The 22156-nt window shown below is 34.2% G+C and overlaps 1 protein-coding gene across 1 annotated transcript in view; it reads left to right on the top strand.

Moving 5' to 3' along the window:
* The window catches only part of MYO6 (myosin VI), a 99048-nt gene extending 78835 nt beyond the window's left edge, over positions 1-20213 (top strand). The window contains exons 27-35 of the mRNA XM_015621936.3: positions 361-439; positions 2169-2329; positions 5618-5647; positions 6180-6218; positions 9379-9482; positions 10759-10890; positions 13052-13078; positions 15188-15406; positions 16808-20213. Of these exons, the coding sequence (XP_015477422.1) occupies positions 361-439; positions 2169-2329; positions 5618-5647; positions 6180-6218; positions 9379-9482; positions 10759-10890; positions 13052-13078; positions 15188-15406; positions 16808-17007 (991 nt within the window). The 3' untranslated portion in view covers positions 17008-20213. The remainder of the gene's footprint in view (positions 1-360; positions 440-2168; positions 2330-5617; positions 5648-6179; positions 6219-9378; positions 9483-10758; positions 10891-13051; positions 13079-15187; positions 15407-16807) is intronic.
* The last annotated feature ends 1943 nt before the right edge of the window (positions 20214-22156 follow it).

Below are 22156 nucleotides of genomic sequence, written 5' to 3'. Positions count from 1 at the left end.
TAAGTTGATGGTTATAGAATGGGAAGAAAACAGGCAAGGCTTTTTAATGAAGTTGTTTTTGATGTAGTTTCACTTAGAAAGTCACTTGGATTGTATGCTGGGTGATCTGTGCAGTGTTGAAACGTTTCCTTTTCCAGCGATTTATAAGGCAAGTGTCAGAAGAGCATATGGAAGAAATGGTATGATGCAGCTGGAAATACAGATGACCTTGAAACATTTCATGACTTACATGTAGGATCTTGTTATCAGGACTGTACTGATTTCTGGATTACCAATTTTATGAAAGAGATGTATTTCTTACTATTTCTTGTTTACTTGTGTCATACTTACACAATTTCATTTCCTTCTCCTATGTAATAGGAAATCAGAGATTGAGGCAAAGAGAAAACAAGAAGAGGAGGAGAGAAAAAAGAGGGAAGAGGAGGAAAAGCGCATTCAGGTTAATGCTTTAGCTGTGTGTGACTTTGGGGGATTTGTTAGTGCAGTAGTTTTGGGATTGTGTGTTTGTTTTCTTGTATTCATTTATTTATTTATAAATATCTTTTTTGTAGCTTACATTCTCAATTGAGTCTAGTGGCTTCTTTCCGTAAATGCATGTCTCAGAGTCATTCACCAATGTTGCTTTATTAGTAAATATAAGACAAATGTTATGGTTAGGGCATCCCAAGACAGATTGGCTATTTCTAGTTCCCATGCAGCTTCAGGTATTCTGAGTGGAGGTGCATCTGTTTTTAAAGGATTTTAAAAGTTTTTTTAAAAATACACAACATTAGAGGATCCTAGTTTAGCCTTTGAAGGTTTTGTAGGTGGTCCATGTCAGGCAAGTTTGGCATTCATTTACTAAATTCACATCTTAACTTGGACTGTGTCATTTGCTTAACTCTAAACACTTTCAGAATATTGAGATTCAGAATAATGAGAGGATGCAGAACTGTCCTTGGTAACTCCTTTGGCTACATTCATGTACACTAAATACATGCAGTTCAAACCCCACTCCCACTGTTCCCCTTGATTTATGGCAATTCTTCCTGATTTCATAACGAGCTATCATTCTGAGCTATGTTTGGCCCCTGTATCCTTCTTTTCCTTTTCTCTTGGAGATTGCTTGGGTGACCTGGGATAACAGTATTATGAGAAGAAAGAACATCTATAGTGATTGTCTTTATCAATGTTTCTTGGTTTCTGAGCTGCGGATATCCACAATCCAGAATGTAGTTAACACTTCAAAATGCTGTGTTTGGATCCAAGATACATAATCCTGTAGGGTGTTTCATTCTCCCACATACAGTTAATTTCTCATTATTTCCTCCTGGTGGTTGGGTTTATCATCTAATCTAAAATGAGATTCATAGGGTAAAGTCACTGGTGTAACTGTACAGTTTTTAGTGTTTTAGCAGTGCAACTTCACAATGATGAGTGGGAAGCAGCTTTATTTCCTTTGTTAATTTCTGGGCACTGCATAAAACTTGGTGTATTTGCCTTTTGAAGGTATGAATTGTATGGTCCTGTTTTACTTACTGTGTGCGCAAGGCTTTTTGTGGAGTAATGATGGTAAACTGCTGCTGTTGTTTGGCTCTGCAGGGGCAGTATATTTGAATTGCTCTTGCACTGCACTGTTTTAGAAGTTCTACCATTTGCTTAAATTCAAAGTCAGATCAGTTCCACAGAGAATTCCAGTGTCTGTCTTAATCCCTTTTCAAAATGAACTACAGACCTATATCCAAAGTAGTGCCTATTACAATGTCCTGTAATGCCAAGAGCAGAATATCAAGGAAGTATTGTGTTAGGGCTGTGGAAGAGTGGCTATAGTCTCTGCTTCATTTGACTTTTAATGATTCTAAAGACTTTTGAAGACTAATTTTTATAATAGTGAACAAAATATTTCATATATTTAAAAAAAAATAAATAAGAATTACTTAGCGCTTTATTTGAAAAGGTAGTATAAGTGGTGGACAATATTTGATAAACTGTATGAGAACCAAGATTCAGTTTGTAGCTGTTTCATTTTTCTTGTGTCAAACTAAATACTAATGCTGTTAATTTTTCAATTCTGTAAACTGTACGTGTTTTCAAAAGCTAATATACTGCTTGGCATATTTTTCTAATACTGCTTATGTAGAATTTTGGATTTGATTGGGTAATGTTAAAGATGTTTTATTCTAAAACAGGCTGAAATTGAGGCTCAGCTAGCTAGAGAGCGAGAGGAGGAAACCCAGCACCAGGCAGTGCTTGAGCAGGAACGTCGTGACCACGAGCTTGCAATGAGAATCGCTCAGAGCGAAGCAGAACTCATCAGTGATGAAGCTCAGCTTGATTTAGGTTTGCGCAGGTATGGAGTTAAGTAGTGATATTTTCCTCTCTGTAGTTTTTTTTCTCCCTATCCTGATCCCTTTGAGAAGACTGTGCTCTTCTTGGATTTATGGAACTTTGTGTTCATTAAATAACTTCTAAGTCAGTGTATTAGAATGTTTTTCTAATTAACTTTTGAAATTTGTTAAGCATAAATTGCTTCTGCTTAGACTTTCTTCATTTTGCATCTTGCTACATCAGTAATTTTGTAGGTGCTTGTGAATATGACTGCAGTTCTCTTGTTTTGAGTTCTAACAAGGATGGCAAACTTAAAATTCTGATTTTTATGACTCATTTAAAGTAGGGAATGGAATTTCTTCAGTGGTAAGTAATAATAAAATGCATCTTTGCTAGGACTTGATGGTTCCATTTGTACAGTGAATTTGTGTGGGTTTTTTTTTCTTTTAAACAAGAAGCCCTCTTTGAATGCAGAAATAAAAGTAATTTCTGTGCCCTGACTGGTTAATTTTTTTCTAGTGGAATGAAAATATCTAGCATAGATGGGTTCAAATGTTAAGTGGTAGTCTTGTTTTGTGTGAATTTTTCATATGCAGTAAGAAGAGCTTAACTTTTGATACACAGAACCACACTGCCTGTCTGCAAAGCAAGAGCTCTTCATGTGTAAAAGGTGATGCCTTAGAAACAACTTAAAAGTTCCAGTAAAAATGGTACTTATTGGTCAAGTTGCATAAAGGGATCTATGAACATGATCACCTAATTGTTGATTTCATTAGTATGACTCTACTCAGTTTGTTGTTGTTGAAATCAATGCAAGAAAATCCCTATTGCCATGAAATTTCAAGCTCCCAGATATGTTCTGTTTGCTACCCAAATTACATCTAGATGTATATTATTTTTTTAATAACTGTATGCCTGCTTGAGATAGGTGGGTAACTTTTTTGTCATGTTCAGTAATGACTTTTAGACAGTTCCACTGAAATAGTTGTGGTTTTTCCCCCAGTTCTACAATAGCTATCATATTGTCCCTGATGAGACTGACATGCCCCATTCACAGAATCAGCATGGTTTGGTCTGGAAAGGGACCTTGAAGATCATCTCATTCCAGCCCCCTACCATGGTGAGGGACACCTTCCACTGAACTAGGTAGCTCAGAGCCCATCCAAGCTGGTCTTGAACACCTTCAGGGATGGAGCACCCGCAGTTTCCCTAGGAAGCCTGTTCCAGTGCCTCACCACTTTCCCTGTCTGGATTTTGGTGCAATACTTTGAAAATAAACACAAAGTCACTCTAGTGTTGCAACCTGGCAGAGTTCTCTTAAATATGAAAGAAGGGAGGCAATAGAACAGAAGAGCTCAGAGAATTCAGTACATTTTCTGACAGTGAACCTCTAATCTCCATTGCTTTCCTACTGCGCATAGATGATTTTGGCATTTGTATGTCTTGTATAATCCCAGAATGGATGATGAACTAATTGTCATCATAACTCTTTGACTGCCAGTTTATCTCTGCTGTGTAGCTAGCGCAGTTCTGCTGTGTGGCTGGTAGGAGGCTGAAGACCCTTCTGAGTGATTGGAAAGTGCTAAATGGTCTGAACACGTTAGCATGGAGATGTAAATCCTTTCTTGAGCAAGATAATACCTGAATCCAGAAAAGAAGTGATAGATTTTTCTGCTTATATGAGATCTTTTTTATCTCATTGGTAAATTTATTCCCTTGTTTCTAAAGTCTGCTTCAAATAGTTAATAGTACGTTCAAAACATTAATATAATGCTTTTAATTTAATATTTGATTTTATTTTGGTTTGTTTAAAATCAAACTAAAACATTACCCAGGCCCTAGTGTCTTCTACTGAAATCAGGGGCTAGATTTCCACATAGTTTCTGGAGTTGCCTTAAAGGTAGCAACTATAGAAATGCAGTGAAATGAAAACTATTGGTTAGAACAAAATATGTAATTTAATAATTAAATCATAAATTCTCAGGATTTCTTTTACATGATACCAATCAAAAGTTTTATAGAGTCTAAAGAAGTTACAGTCTTCTACATTTGAGACCAACATATTACTATGTGATACACTAAAATCACTGACTTTTCTATAAGTTTATATACCTTTCCTGTTAAATTTTGCTGTAGTGAGATAAAGCATGTATGACTTTATGCTGAATTCATGCAATGTACTGGTTCTTCAGTGTTTTCACACAGTTTTGTAAAAAATGGTTTCATGCTTACATATTGACAAGAATAAAAGGGTATTTTCCATTCTATGGTGGTAACTGTGGAGTGAAAAGAGGAAGAAAAAGGCAATTTTACATGCTCAGTTTTAAGAAAGATACAACACTCTTGTGTTGTCATATTTGAACATTAGTCCCTCTAGTTTATTTCTTTTCTTTGCAATACCTTGCTGTTCACTTTCTTAGCTTTCATAGATATTTCAAGGAGCATAAGTACTAGCAGTTTCCCTGAAAAATATATCTGTTGGATTCTATCAAAGAAGAAAAGTTGTTTGTTCTGGCAGCAGATCCAGCACTTTCATTTGTGCTTATTCTGTGCTGGATCTGCTCGACCTCTTCTAGTTCTGTTGAATTTTACCACTCATCCACAGTTTGAAATGATGTGTAATACATGATTTACTGCACCTGAGGTAAATTAATGGTAGAGATTAGCACTTAAGTAAAAAAAACAATTTAAATAATAGGTGTCTGCTTTCAAGTGGGCAATATTTTTCATTTATGTGGCTTATTGGAACATACAGTATGGTATGTAACACCGAGAGAAGCTAGTCTTGGAGATTGTTGTGAGTGTATCTGTTATGGGTGTTGCATCAGAGCAATCCAAACAAGTCCTGATGTAGCACATTTAGTGTGTGTGTGTGCACCTGTGGGTTTCCAGTGTAACCCCCAGTTAGACTTGGGGTCTGTTCACAGCTTTCATGAAGAAGCACCTGTCCTATACCCAGAGTAGCTTCAGGAGGATTGCTGTTATTTCTCGTGACATGCTTATCCAAGCATGAAATAGATCACTAGCATGTCCCTTAGTCTCTGATTTTGAGATTGAACAGGGGAGAAAGGCTCTATGAAGCTTTCACTTGTACATTTTTTTCCCCAGATTATAATTTAAGTCATGATTAAATGAGAAAGTTGGGGGCAAAAAAGGTCTATATATTCAGTTAAAAATAATAATAAAAAAAATTCATAAGATAATGAAGAAGAGAGAGCAGGAAATGCTATGACCCACCTTTTCTTGCTTCAGATTATTAGAATAGTAACTAGGCAGTAGTCTTTCTAACATAAATGTCTTCTATTTGCAGAGCCAATGGAACAAAGCCGCAATTGACTGCGTATGGCATTTTTTTCCATTTGAATGCTCTAATAGATAAAAGCTGCACTAATTAATCAAAAGTAATTGATACCATCCTCTTACATACTAATACCCCATAGTAATCTTTATTACTATGTATCTGTAATGTCTAAATCAGTTTGTAATACTTTATATTCAGTACTTTTCTTATGTCTAATAAATCCTTTAATAATCAAATATACCAAATAACATCTATTCAAAAATTATTATATAATTGCTGTAAGTTTTTCACATACCAGCCATTTTTCAGTGTCCTATGTGATTTATTGCTCTTAATAGAATCAAGACTCTGTGTGTGTATAAATATATATATATATATATATACACACACATGTGTGTATGTATGTATGTTTGTGTTTGTGTGTGTCTGAATGGAAATAATTTAAAATAAATAGCCATTTCCTGTGCACTTCATTTAACTTCAGTTTGATTGTCAAGACACTTTCACAGTTATAAAGGCTATTTTTATATCAATATATTTGGTTTATGCTGATTTACCAATTTTCTTGTAGGGAGCAAATGGCTACAGAAATGTCAGAAATATTGTCTAGGTAGGTGAGAAGGTATAACACCAGTGAATCAATAATTTTATAAAAACAAATCACACTTCAAATGGGTTGAATTATTATGGAATTAAAAGTACTGGATTTTTTAAAGTGATAAGCAAATAAGTAAATTATTTCTTTCAGAAAATTTCCTTTACCAGCACCATTTTTTTCAGCAATTATTTCTTTGCTACTTTAATTGATTATATTGAAAAATAATAAGAATAGTTCACATACCCTGTAATTTTGTGTAATTTTGTTAATGTTTCTTCAGCTTTCTTCTCCTCTCACCTTTGTGATAATAGAGCACAACGCTCTACATCTTTTAAAGGAGTATTTCTACAGGTTCAGCACAAAGTTAATGAAGTAATTTAATTGTAATATAATGTAATGTGCATTTAATAAAATATTCTAACTAGAGTTCCTTAAAACAAAAGCAGTTTTGAAAATTACCATGGCAAGATCATATTAAAAACTCTCTTAAGGTATCCGTATTAAATACCCTTCTGAGATTTCTTGAATGGTAATGCAACATTTTATGCACAATGCAGAAGGAAAGATAAATACAGGTTTTGGCTGAATGTAGTAGTTGACAAAATACTAGTGTTTTGAATATAATTCTAGTAGAATATAATAGAGAATATAATTCAGTGTTCAAAGACATTTTTGTGATTATCTTCCATATCCGCAAGTAATTAGAAAATATTCTCTTCAACTTGAGGGCAGAAATAACCTTTGACATTGATTTTATGAAGCTTACATAAGAAGAAAAATTGTTTAGAGTTTTTGGAAGGGTATCTGTTTCTTAACAAGTTACTAAGCTGTGTATATATAGTGTGAACTTGAACAGTCTCATATTTGATGGATTTTTAGTGGTAGCATGGATGATTGGATTGCAGCTGGTAACTGAATTTTTTCATGCAGTGTTATTTTAAGAATAGGAATAAACCACATTGTTTGCAATTAAGGTAGCATGTGAATTTAAATGGCCATGTTGTTTTGCATATATTGACATAGTTCCAGTGACAGTGGCATATTTGTAATGTACAAAAAAATGAAAAAAAATGTTGGGACAAAAATCAGAGAATCTGTGTTTTGGTTGAATTTAAAATGCACTCAGTACATCCTTGTTTAACTAAATTTGTCTCACTTTTCATACACTAGAAACTTTCAACATGAGACTGATCTTTTGCATTTTTGAATTTGAATATACTGTTTATGATACATAACTCTCATATGGAGCAGTGAAGATTGAATGTCAAGTGTGATGCTCCTCTTACTGACAGACTCTTATGTTTAAATTCATGTAGAAAACAAGCAAGTGATCTTCAGAGTGCAGAGCAGTGCAGAGCAGTGCAGAAAGACTAAGCCATTCAATTGGATTAGCATTCTTAAAGATTACTAGTTTACCCAGAGAGGGTACGGCCTCACTCTGCTGTGCTAAATTAGGCAGCAAACTAGCAGAGTGGTGGGTAAGGTTGCTAAATAAGGAAAATCTTTAGGATTTGTCGTATTAGGTTCAAGAAGGTTAGACACCAGGCAGTGGAAATTATTTATCAGGACTCCTTAATGTCCTACAGGTATGCCAGTAATAACAAAATATTAAAGTACATAGTTTGAAGGAGTTTGTCCAGTTATTTATTTTACACTCATGAGTAGTTCTAATTTTTTAAGTTTGACTTCTCACACTCTGACTGGGAGCTGTTTGTGGACTCGGATTAGTAGTATGAGTAGGCATTAAGCTGCTACTGCAAGAGTAAGATTCTGTAGTTTTAATTATACTGAGGAGATGGTTCAGTTGTTGTTGAGAAGTATGTTAGGTTTAGTCAATGAAATTTAAATTGCATTTGTTATCTTCGCTTTCAAAACTCATATAATAGTTATGTATTACTGCTATAATTAAAAAAAGGAAAATAAATATAAAACTTCACAGTACCACATGAGACCTCTATGGAAAAATAAATGTTAAAATAATTTTCAGTAGATTGTACCTATTAATAATGTGCCTGTCCCACAAAGATATTACTGCACAAACAGACCTTCCAATGCAAAGGACTGTTTTTTTTTCTCATTGCATCAAGAACTTTGCTACCTTGTTAAAGATCTAGTTCCTTTTGAAGAAATTCTCTCAGATCCTGAAAGAATTCAATATATGTTCTTGGTCATGACCAGAGGCTGGTAAAATCATGTGTCTCTTCTTGAATTCCTTAGAGTTTAAAAGGTATGCTGATCATCACTGAGAGTTGCAGTGTTTTGAACTTATAAGCAAATAATCCACAGGAAGTTTGCCATTCCTCAGGGAGAGTTCTCCCACTTATTTAAGAAATATATAATATATTTAAGAAATACCATATTTCTTGGGGGAAAAAATAAATTCAGGCTTATCTTTAATGTTCATTTTGTAATGGAAGCCTTGTACATTTTCTTAAAGATGATAGAGATTTTAGTAATAATTTCACTTGGATTTGCTGTTAACTTACTTGTGTAGTATCTACATGGTGAAGACCTTTTGCCTTTGGAAAACTCTGGGTTTCAATGAGACTTTTTTACTGGTCAGGCTTTTGTCTGAGTGGTCTTTTTTACCTTGGTATTTCTTGATGATCAATATCATCACCCCCAGTCCCAGAATAAATATTGCTGTTATTAGATAGCCAATATAGAATTAATTTGGTTTCTTCTCTCAGGTTAAGTTTTTGTCAAAGACATAATATTTTCACAAGCTTTGGAACAAGGATTTTGTCCTAGACCAATTTGAAATAGCCTTTTCTTCTGTTTCCTCGCTCTACTTTAGAAATATTTTTCCTTGCCTGTTTTTTGAATGGAACTAACAATGTCTAGTCTGTTTTCTGCATCTTGGTTAGCACTAAGTAAAATGTACATCAGTGTGGGATAAGATACACAGAATATGTCTTTTCATGCATGGCAGTATTAATGCCACTTCATTTTAATCTCTAGGAGGCCAATCAGATTAGGATATGATTTTGTGAATAAAATATAGTTTCATTTTCTCTCAATAATTTGAACATCTTGAAAATATTATGGTATTTTGTCTTAGAACTCTGCATGGTAATAAGTACATTGTTGATCATGAGATCTTCTTTTCTTCTTAAATCAATTCCTGTTTAATGCTTAAAAAAATACATAAATATTTTAAAAATAATTGTAGGGGTCCTGCAGTGCAAGCTACAAAAGCTGCTGCTGGTACTAAGAAGCATGATCTCAGTAAATGGAAATATGCAGAGCTTCGTGATACAATCAACACATCCTGTGGTAAGTGTTTTGTTTGTTTTTTTTTTTGGAGAAAGAGTTTGAAGTTGTAGTTATATAAAAAGTGTTCTTTCTTCCTATAACAAAGATAAAAAGTTTATATAAGTTTGAGTGAATAACAAATTAACTAAAAAAATCTCTTACCTCCAAAAGAAAAATACATGAAGCTATTTCCATATTATGGAAACACAGTTTCCATTGTTTTTTCTTTTAGGGATTATTTCTTTATGATAATAAACAGCTTGGGCCATGAAATACATGTTGTAACTTCTTAATTAAATTCACTCAGTTTGATGTACTTCCACAGGGGGAATAATAGCTATTATGCTTTACCTACAATTTGCATGTTCTAAGAATTTTTTTCCTATCACTTCTTGCTGTGACCATATCATAAAGAAAGCAAAAATGTCACATAAAACACAGCATAAAAATATGTTCTATCTAAAATATTTATATTATTCTTTAATTTTCAAAATGTGCAAGTTTTTTTGGAAGTTTACAGTGGGTCATTAATCACTTGGCCCTCAGTGCTGTGAAGATAGAAACAGATAACAATAATTCCTTTTTAAGGTATTTCTGTTTCTTCCTGCTTCTTACTGAAAGCAGTTGGTTAATCTGTGATTTAAGATCACTCAGGATTTCTTCCTGGATGTAGAAATTGGAAACTAACTCATTCTCTTTTACTGTTTTAACATATGCAAGACTGGAGCAATGTTTCCAGCTGCATAGATGGTGCAGTAATAAGTGGAGTTCATTTCTCTTGAAGCCAACTTGGATGCACTGAGATGACTTATGGAAAAGCTTTGTCATCATTCAGTCTCTTAGTATAATAAAATTCAGAAAAATTAAAATAGATTAATGAAAAAAGAATGCAAATCTAAGCAGTCAAATTGTCGGATTTCTTTTTTTCAGGTGCAGAAATACTGTTCAGCAGTGCAATTTTATTTTTTTGTTTCTGTGCTTCTTGTGTTGTGATAGTGTCAACAGAATTATTTGTAGCATTTCACTGCTCCAAATGTCCCAGTAAAACAGTACTTTGGGGACTACCTTTACTCTAAAGCAGAAAAGGATTCATCCAACTCTGAGGGACTTTCTGGGCCATAAAACACAGGCCCTCTGCTGCAGACAGAGAATGAGGGGTTTTTATATTACATTTTATCATATTAGTGTTACAATTTGATCTCAAATCATGTACCTTATCAATGTAGAAACACATTCAATAAATACTTTTTCTGACTTTTCTCACTCATGCCTTCCCCTTCTCCTTTTTTTGGGATAGATATTGAGCTCTTGGCAGCTTGCAGAGAAGAGTTCCACCGAAGGCTAAAGGTGTATCATGCTTGGAAATCCAAGAATAAGAAACGCAATGCAGAAACAGAACAGCGTGCTCCCAAATCAGTCACAGACTATGGTAAGGAGAGAGAATTTTGTGTTTTTGATAATTTAGGTGATAATATTCTAAAGAAAAAAATTCTGGAATGGATTTTGGGTTTACTAGGTTGAAGAAACTTGGAGTTTTTAGGAGTGTTTTATGTTGATTTGAGGTAAATATTTTTAAAAGATTGAAACTGGCAAATTCTTCACAGAAATTAAAATGCTTTCTGTAGACGCAGCTACTTGTGCTGAACAGCTCTCTCTTAAAACATTTTCTCACATCCAGCTGACATCTGTTAAAAAGAGTTTTTGGTCTACTGATGCAGGTGTTGGCATTTTTGTTACATGTTCATTGCTGTGCTACTTTAATATTTCATAATATATAGCTATGTAGACATAGATGTAGATACTTTTAAAAGGTGCTAATAATTTTGTTGTTTACATCTCTGCTTACATACATCATGTTACATTCTCTTAAAAAATCTGTGAGTGTTGATCTTGCAATTTTGGCTCATGGGGTGACAAATTTTGCATAGACTTTTTTATTTAGACTATCATTCTACTGATTTCACAGGCAGGTGTTTATTGACAAAGCAACACACTAATCAGAGTAAGTGACTTTCTTTTTCATTCAGCAAGAAAGTATGGGAGTTTAAGACTGCTAGACCTGAAAATTCGATACCTGGTTTCTGCAGTGATATTTACAGAGTAGACTGTTACTATTTTCCCAACATCCCACCTCAAAAGTTTGGTGATCATCTGTTATGAAAGGAATCTAAGAAATTTATAGAGTCATGGAAAATGCATGGAATAATTTAGTCAGATCATTCCTTTTGTCTTTTGGCTCCATGATATTTGATATTTTTGTTCCTGCCACACAGTTCACAGGAGAAACAAAGGAAAGGGAAGATGGGGAGAAAGTGCTCTCCCCGAAATCACATGAGCGTGAGAATAAGGCATTGTCCTGGGACATGAAGAACAAACATCCCAGGGAAGGCAGGTGCCCTAGATAATCTCAGTCCATGTACAAAGACGCTTCCTTCCCCTGGATTCATTTACCTGTGTTATGCATTGCTTGAACATTACCTGAGTTTGAGGTTTTCAAGGAATTTCAGTATGGGTACGTGGCAGGCAAAATCTGGAACCCTGGAGAAGATATTATCACAGAATGTGTCATTGTGTCTGAAATGTGGTTTTAGCTGCTTAAGAAAGCTTATGACTGAAATGGTAGGAAAAGGCATTTGAAGCACTTCTGCAAAGTGGTAAATTGCTCTAAATTTGAGCTCACACGTTCTCTCTGGAGTTAAATGAGTAAAATATTCATACACGGTATTGCTGATGGGAAGTGTCAAAGGGCAGATGATCTTTGGATTTTTGCACACAAAGCTGAGAATATTCATGTTCTTACCACTTCTATTCAGACATTTGCTGCATTCTTTTCAATGTTTTTCATTGTATTTTTTTACCTTCATTGAAATATGGCATCGTATTTCTGAAGAAGAAAACCTTGCAGTTCAGAAGAAATTGGTAGTGACCTTTAGAGACTCTTAATATTAACACCAGTATAATTTTTCATATTGCAAATAATTATATCACATGGGCATTTCACATATATATATATAGTAGTGATCTGAGAAGTTATTACAGAGGAATTCTGATTTCTTAGGTGGTTAAGCTAAAAGTCTTTCTGGTGTCAGTGAATGTGTGCTTCAAATGATGTTATTCTTTCTTTCCATCTCTTCATTGATTTAATGTAATTTTACACTAGCCTTAATGTAATTTTACTAGTATCCTTTAACTAAATTCATGCATTCAGTACAGAAGCTAAGCGCAGGTTTATATATTCTTATTGGTATTGATAGAGATCTGGCAGTTTTTTTCTAGCAGAAATGTCAAAAAAGAAAAGTAGTACATTAATTAGTAGATTTGATAGAGCAATCTGTGCTTAGCATGTGTATCACTGAGCCTTTGTAGCAGGAATTGCAAATTATTAAAGTATTAATTTTGAGGTTAAATCCCAATGAAAATAGAAGTAGACAATGAGTAGAAATACTTAGAATCTGTGTTTATGTTGTAAGTAGAATTCTTATTTGTCTGTTACTAGCATTGGTGAAAAATGTTGAGGTGATGAAACCAACCATAACTTAAAAAGGATCAGCACTTTCATGTTTTGTTCAACATGTAATATTTGTTCACAGATTTTGCACCATTTTTGAGCAACTCAAGTAAGTGAGGAGACAGTTGTTTAAGCTAACTTTGAAGAGTAGGAACACATGAGAGCTTTATACTAACACTGATTGATCCAGTGTTTTGCTACACATGTACATAGAAATTAATTGTAAAAAAAATAATTTATAATTTGACAATGTTATTCATCTGATGATAATTATACATTACTGTAGTAATTTACAAATGTACATCTCTTCATGAAATCCTACCCATTTAAGGAGTCATGGGAAGGGAGAATGAAATAACCTTCTTATGTAAATTATTGGAAGGTATAATCTCCTATTTTTTTCCACACCCTCCCGAAATAATGTTCTTGTTCTAGAATTTTTTTTTATTGTCTGCACGTGGCTTTTTGTTGTAGCAAAACTCTGGACTCAATATAACAACTATTTTTCTAGCACACAAACTAACATTCAGGTGATGGTTTCTTCTGAATAAAGAGCCACAGTTCTAGAGCACCAAGTAGAGGCTTCATTGGCTGCTTAGCATTCCTGTTCTCTAGATTTGCCATTGGATTTAGATGTGCTTAGGGGTAGAAATGAGCCTTAGCAATTACCATTGCAGTGCAAAAAGTATTTGTCAATACTAAAGCACTGATCTGCTGGGATAAATGTTCAATTTGTAGAAAATTTAATTAGTTTTTTCATAAACTCTGTCTCCCTATAAGGTATGTGTTTTATCAGAGTTGATGTATACAAGTAGCATTCACCTGTTAAAGTCTGGGTTTTTTTTTTTTTCTTCTATGTTTATTTTTTATGCACACATAAGAAAAAAAGGAAATCTGATACATATAACGTGGGGTTTTTTTAAGGTTCTGCTTTTCAGGTTTAGAAAAATTATTTTTGTTTGAATCTAAGCAGAAGATATTTCAAGGTGCAGTTGCTAGTCTATATTAGTCCTGCTCATGACAGTAAAAATACATTATTAAAAGTAATTGTCATTTTTCATGTTATTAAATATTAGCTCAGAAATTACATTTGTTGCTCAATAGACAAGGAGAAAAAGGGAATTCACTTTCAATCATTCCTTTTATGCTGAAACATATAAACAGTTAATACTGATTTTCTTCTATAGAGATGGTAAATGTTCTTAAACAGGGTATCTGAAGTGGTGGTGTAAACCACTAAAACAAGGTCAGTAACGAACTTTTGCAGGGGCAGTTATTAAAGGAAAGGATCTCATTTTAAAGAGCATTTACAATTTGAAACTAATTATGACAGTGTATATGTAAGATGAAGAAGGTTGTTTATTTGATGAATTAAGATAGAGAGTATGTGCTTTTATTTGAAAGCAAGTTTCTCTCCAGAGTCTGAAATATGGTGAACTCAAAAAGTCCAAAAATGCATGTGGAAAATATTTACCAAAAATAGATATGAAAACTGAAAAAAATTAATGTAACTTTCTCCTTTAGAAGTTCAGTCAGTTGATATTAATGGCCTGAAATAAAAAATTCCTTGAAAAAAGGAAGCAGCCAGAAATTAGTTCTAATGGCAGATTTTAACATACATAAATCTAGGCATCAAATTTTTTGTTGGCAGCTTTGTAATAAGCAGTATTTATTGTCAACATTTCTATTAACAAATTAGTAATTTCTAACAGTATTTTACATACTTTTGTGTTGGCTGTCAAACATCAAGTGATGCTTTGTATGTTTTTAACTGAAAATGCTTCGGTGCACTGTTATCTTTTTAACAAAGAAATGTACTGTACTAAAGCAATTACTGATAAATTTTTCTAGTTGGTAAGAAATTTTGTATGTGAAGTTTTACCTTAAATATTGATTTAAAGCAGAATATGTTATTTTATGTACTTTGTTTTGTTTAAACATGGCATTGGGCAACAGGTAGATACAGTAGTTAACCTTTTCTGACCAATGTTTTAGCTGTTGCAATTAACAGAATGCTCATTATATGAGATGGGAGTGCGTTTTAGGTTTGCTGAGACTACAGGTGACCTTGAAGAAAGAGAATCTTTTGTGGGGGTGGTATTTGTTTTCTTGTTTGGTTTGTTTGTTTTTTTAATGCACTGATTAATAAAGCAAGTAATATGGCTTTCTTGTTTTCTAATTGTTTTGTTCACTTTTGGGGGGATTTTTTGTATGATAGCACAACAGAACCCCACAGCTCAGCTACCAGGCAGACAGCAAGAGATTGAAATAAACAGACAACAGCGCTACTTCCGCATTCCCTTCATCCGCCCTGCTGACCAGTACAAAGACCCCCAGAACAAGAAGAAGGGTTGGTGGTATGCACACTTTGATGGGCCCTGGATTGCTCGGCAAATGGAGCTTCACCCTGACAAGGCACCCATTCTGCTTGTAGCGGGTTGGTATTGAAAGCAGAATTGCAACTTGGAAAAGGTTCAGAGTTGATAACAAACACTAGAAAGAGAGGGTGAGGTTCACAAGTTGTATCAGTTTTTGTTTTTTTTTGTTTTTTTTTTTGTCAGCAATTCTTGTCTGGGCAGAATTTGAGGATTCAGGACTGCTGTTGATGGTGACGAAATGTTTCAGAATATTATTTGGACATGTAACTGGTCCTGTGTTTTACTTGTACACGTATTTCAATTTGGGAAGCCATAGACAGAGTGGGAATTCAAATGTAAAGGGTTTTATTATTACAAGTTCTCAGATTATTCATTGAACTGGAGACAGTGTGAAGATAAAACATCACAATTTATCTGGGAAAGGTCTACTCATTATTATACTGGCTTTTATTTAGCTATAAAGAATTACAAGCAGTTTGCATCAAAACAATTTGTGCATGTTACATTGTCTTTCCATAGCATCAGGCTAAAAGCAAGCTGATGCTTTTATCCTATTTATGCTACTTAGTATGGGAGAATAGCTTTTTAATCTTAAAAATTTAAAATTAGTGTTGCAATGGATAGGTGGAGATTTATCTGGTAGTGAAATGTGTCCTCCTTTTCTGGAGGGCAATGAGCAGGGGAGAAAACACTGCAGAAATGCTGCTTACAATTCTGTGTTTTGAGTTTTTTAACTTAGACTGAGGAAAAGGCCATAGCTAATTTGTTTCACTTCAGAATTATGCTTTACTAGCAACAAAAGTTTGTTTTTTGCAAATTATTTTAAGTAGAATTCCTTATACCAACTGTTGCTGTTCAGTGCCAAAGCCCATAGCTAAAAGTAGCACTGCTGTCATGAGTACCTGTTAAAAATAAGATTAAAATTTAGTTTGTGAGCTACACATATAATTTCATTGGATTGCCTATGTTGGTCCCATTTGGTAAACAGTTTTTTTGGGTGGTAGGCTGACAGATTAGCTATACTTACTCCAAAGTCTTGAATTCTTAGTTGTTTTGCTACATTTAACCAAAAGTAAAGCAGCTCACTGTGAAGTGGCCTGAAACTGAAAGTATGTATAATCCAAATGCATTTATCATCCTGTAATGGGTTTCAAAAGAATATATCAAGATAATGATCTTTCAGCTTCTTTCCTTTATTCCTTTTTGCTCACTGTTTAAGCACAACTTTTTCAATTGCAGCATCTGATACTAATTAGTTCATTCTCATACTGCTTTAGTGTTCTCTGTGTAACAAAAACCCAGGAAACTGAAAAGTGCCTGTATCTGAGGACTTCCTCATAAGCTCTCAAGTCTACTAGCAAACCAGATCTACAGAGAGGAAATTAACAAGGATCAAATCTTTATTGATGGGACCTTTGAATGATGTAAAAAATGTTTTCTTTTTCCCTTTACCATTTCAGGTAAGGATGATATGGATATGTGTGAGCTTAATCTTGAAGAGACTGGCTTAACCCGAAAGCGAGGTGCTGAAATTTTACCGAGACAGTTTGAAGAAATTTGGGAGCGCTGTGGAGGCATCCAGTATCTCCAAAATGCAATTGCAAGCAGACAAGCTCGCCCTACCTATGCTACAGCGATGCTGCAGAACCTGTTGAAATAACTGAGCATTTGGCACAGGAGTGTTTGAGATGAGAACCTTGCCCACAATACAAAGGGAAGAGTTCCTCTGGGCTACAGAGGGCCTAAATGTTCTATAATCAGAGTAGAGATGTTTAATATAAAGTGAACAGATTTTATTAATCATGTGGTTTGTTAATTTTTACTTCATGATGTTCAATTTGTGTAGTGAACTTGATTAGGTATGAGGACCCTGAAGAAGCTTCAGTCAGTGTAGTTTGTTGCATTTTGTTTATATGTTGCATTTTCTTTAACAGCTCCTGTTATAACTCTTAACACTTTCAAGCAATCTGTTTGTACTTGGGTTCATATTGCAAAGAACTGCACTGCAACCACCTTTTTTTTTAAGATTCCTTCTTTAAAACACTGAGTAGTTGGCTTCACATGGTGGCCTAGTAAAGAGAATATGCTATTTCTAATAACTGGAATTGTGAGGCCTTAGCTTTGACTTCTGTTACGGAGAAGTTGGAGTATACTTTTATATAATCTGAGACATTTTATGTCCTGATTTGCAAACTGGTTAGTTTCTGTATTTAATGATTTTTGTTTTTTCAGAACCTGACGGGAGATCCTAAACTTGAGACCTATAAACTCCTGTTTAGTGCATTGTCTGTCTTGGTTTAAGAGAAATGGTTTTCTGTACATTCCAAGAAAAGCGTTCATATATGTCAAAATAGTGTAATATTGGAGGTCCTTAAAGAATGTACTGCTCTTTAGGGCTTATACCACTTCCCTTGTAGATTCTTTTTTTTTTTTTTTTTTTTTGTTTTCTCTCTTTAGTACAAATCTGCTTTAGACTTTATTTTTCTGACCACATTTCCATTAGCAATTCTTGGACAGTTTGTTTAGCCAGATAGTGTAATTTCAATATATTACACAAAATTGTCCAAGCCTTGTATCTGAAGGTATATAAGATTAAGGATAGCATTAAGGGAAATATGTTCAGCTTTTTGCTGGCAGTATAACTTAACTGCATATTGAGGCCTGAGCCTCAGAAATCCTCTTTATTTTAACTGTAACAAGATATACACTGTTAGACTGTGTTAAAAACTGGTCCAATAAGATAGTGCATCTTAATACTATGTGCTGATGACGTAGCTACAGTTTTTAGTGTACTGGAATATCATAGTGATTTGGATGCTGAGCTGTATATTAATCTCCTCTCAAGTTTCATGGCTTGTAACAGTACTCTTATTAAGCAGTTTGTTTGGGGAGTTTTTGTGGGTGGGAATCATTAATTTCATACAGTTTTAAGACTCATCTCTTTCACTTATGTGAACATTGCTTTACCTTGCTGGCCGTTATTCCAACAGATTAAACGTGACCGTTTGTTATCTCTCTGATAGAAATTCAAAATATAAGTAGCTTGATGTCCAATTACATAACCTGATTTAAAAATTAATTCTTGCCCTTTTTAATTGACAATTTACTTACAGTATAAAATAATTTCCTTACTCCTTACTCAGCATGAAACCTCTTGGAAATTTTAGTTTTTAAATGTAGAAATACGCTTAATTTTCAAGAAGGGTGGTTCTGTAGCACACAGAAAGCTTCTTGCTGACCTTAGACTGTGGTTGTGTGCCACAGTCTGCTTTTACAAATGCACTCCTTACAGGAATAATGTGGAGATATTCAAGTGGTATTTAACTCTCTACACACCCACTGTGTCAGGGAATCTCAGCTTCTGGTGCAGACCAGCTCCACTTCCTGGTCATGTGATTGCAAATGACAAAATTGTTTTAATTTTATCCAAATTCTTCACTGAAACAGTGTTTTTGGCTGGAAAATGAAGGGAGAAGTGCATCACAGTTCTGGCTGGAAAGTTCTGTGCAAACCTGTGTGAGCTTAAAGGTGCAGCTTACAAAATTTAGATTACTAGTTTAATGTGTTACTGCGTTGGGACCAAAATATGACAGCTTCCAGTCCCTGGACACTTAACACTGCAAGAAGCTGTGCTCACTCATGTGATCCAAGGAAGAAAAATCACTGACCTGACCTGTGTTTGTTTCTGTCTGGGTTTAGCTGCTTGACTTAACACATTTCATCTCAGTGTACATATCTTTAAAAATCCATGGATCTTATGAGACTGAACATAGTATGCAAAGAACCTCAAATGCTTATGTGTGTGTGTGTAGTTATATACACATATATGTGCTTAAATACTGTAGGATGTATGTGTGTAAACATACCTGCAGGGAACTTCAAAATCAACTGAATTTTTCCACTCTATTCCTTTAGTTATATCAGGATTTCCTTGACTTGCATTGGAAAGAATTTTTTTTCTTCTGAATGGGGTGTATGGAAAATTTTCTTTACAAAATGATTAACAAATATGAGCTATCATGAAAATAAAATGGACTTGGATATAGTGTAAGAGGATCTGGTGGCTGGACATCTCAAATGAGATGAACCCACCTCTCAGCATTGCTCCAGAAGTATGCCTGAGGGAAGCAGAAGATGCATTCCAGAAATCAGGATGTTCTAGTTTGCACAGTAGCAGGCTGCTCTATTTTCTCCTTTTTTTTTTTTCACTCCGCACCAAAAGCAGCTTCTGCACTTAGTTTTACTTACCTTTTTGTGAAACAAAATTAATTTTCAGTTAGTTTCAGATTATTTTATTTTTTTTATGTGTCTGGCAATATTTAACTGCTTACCAGTTGTTTCCATGGTCCCTTTTACTGTGTCAGATAATTATAGTCGGTTGATTTGGAGAGGAAATCTAAAAGGAGGGGAGAGGGTAGTTCTTTAGGACTGTAGGATGACCTGATGCCCTTCTGATCTGCAATTACAGAGAAAATTATAATCAGGTTTTTAAAGCACATTGGCTTGGTTCTCTGCGTGTTTAATTAACAAAAAAAAAAATAAATAAAAATCTTCCTGCCTGTCAGTGAAGCTGTCCATTATAGTTGAGAACTGTCTAAAATGCTCCACAAAACAAAGGGGAGAGGAAGAAAATCACCAGACTAAGCTACATTTCCAAGTGACCCAGGAATATGCATTTTCTTGAGAATGCTATTCTGAAGATCCTAAGGTCATTGAATACTTGTCTTTTATCCACTGATAAGATTGTGTTTTTCTTTACCTAGTTAAATCCTCTGGGTTTTTCTCAAAAATCTTTATTTTAAGTATTTAAATGACCTCCTAATACTGTACTGAAAATTAAAAATAAAAAATATTCCATGTTGAAATCATACTTGTATCTTCTTACTGTTTTGTCTTTAAAGAGTTGAAGCATTAGGGTTAATTAAGTTACTAGAAAAATAAAAATATTCCTTTGCTGGTACTGTCTGCTGCTTTTCCATGAGATATTTCTGATGCTTTAAAAACTTTTTAAAGCTTTATTCTAGTAGAGATTTTGTCTTTTCTTTCTAAGGTAAGTGTTCCTTCAGAATAACATTCTGATATTAGAAAATTCTGATTTTGTTATCTTAAATCTCATGCTTAATTTCTCAGTATTTATTGAAACAAATACCTTTTTACTTTTATTACTTTTTTTAACATTTATTTCTATCACTTCCAATATGTCTGTCATTTGCTATGCTGTACTCTGCATCCTTTTAATTTTAGATTGTGTCAGTCAGTGACTGGTGACACCAGCTGCTGCTTTGAATGTTTGTGCTGTGGGGGAGGCTTTATGTTTGGGATGGAGATGTAGTATTGTTTTTGTGGGGTTTTGTTTGCTTATGTTCCCCTTAGAGTCTTAGGGATCTTTCTCATCTTAAGGGCCAAATCAGAGTGGTAGTTTTTTAATTAAAAAATATTCAAGTAATTCATACTTTATCTAGGAAATGCAATTTTGTTTCAGTTTCCTTATGGCTTTTATATCCAACTTTACATCAGTTTTAAAGTAACACGATGAATTTTAGTGTAAGATTAGGTACTGCTTCAATTCCCTGTGAAATTTTCAAGTAAATAATTTTATTATGTTTTATTGAAATACAAAAGGTTTACATCCAGCAAATATATTTGGTACTTAATAGTTGAGAGTGATAAATACAATCATGAATAACGATTATTAAAATACACATTTTAAAATTATTTTTTTTTAAATCTGGCTAATGATAACTAGTGTAAGTTGAAATACACTAAACACATACAAAAATACATTTGTAATGGAAAAAAATGGAATGCTATCAGCATTCTTAATGCATTCTTAGCTTACATGAGCAACAGTAAAAAGCTAGCATTTGTAGGCAAGGATGACTTCCAGTGCCCTACAAAAAGTACTTTTAAAGTAATTTTATTCTGAAGTCTTACTGTGTAGAACCACATCTTATGTTTCTTCTTTATTTTTGTTTCCTACTTAAATAAAGTAAGTAAAACCACTATTTCAGCTGTAGAAACTCAACCTTATATTCTTGGTGCATTGCCTTCGTTCGTACGCAGTCACCAGTTCCGGTGGTTTTGCAGGCAAATCTGTGCAGTTGTTTGGAATTCGTAAACAGTTCTTTTCAGCAGACTTGTGAAGGTAAACTAAAGTTCAGTCTTTGCTGTGGTAACTGCACATTACGAAGTAAGAATTGTCACTAAAATCAGCTGCTGTCCTGAATACATGAAAGTTTCACATCTGGATAAGGAGTTGTCATCCAGGATAGTCATGAACTTTGTCTAGAAGCTCAGTTTGAGCTGTAAATATGACTTCTGGTGTGCACCAAGCAGCAAACCAGTGCCTGAACACAACACTGGTGCAGAATATAAATATAAACTCAGGAAAAAGATACTCAAGGTAAAATAATGCTTGTACTTGAATCAGGATTGTGGATTCATAGTGCATAAATTAATAAGCCTACAAAATACTTAATGGCCACCTGTTGTCTGCTTGGATTTCTCCTACAAAAACCTAACAGTAGCCTCTCAAAATTATTTGTGTGGATACTGAGTTTAAAGTGTAGGTGCTCATGTGTAATTCTAATCTACTCTCTACCAGGAAGGTGCTTGTGAATATAAATCTCATATTCTGAAAAGATGAAACTTCACATACTGTACCTCAGCAAAAAGTTGGAAGTCTTAGGATATCCTGATAGTTTCACTGTCACCAGAAATTAAACAGTTAAGTGAATATGTACATATGTAAAAATTATGTATTTATTAACAGAAAAACAGGAATCTGATGTTCATAGAAACCCTTGAAA

The sequence above is a fragment of the Parus major genome, chromosome 3 (genome assembly GCF_001522545.3).
Source record: "Parus major isolate Abel chromosome 3, Parus_major1.1, whole genome shotgun sequence".
Taxonomy (NCBI): domain Eukaryota; kingdom Metazoa; phylum Chordata; class Aves; order Passeriformes; family Paridae; genus Parus; species Parus major.
Note: the sequence above shows the minus strand (reverse complement) of the source record. Positions and strands in the feature narration are given on the sequence as shown.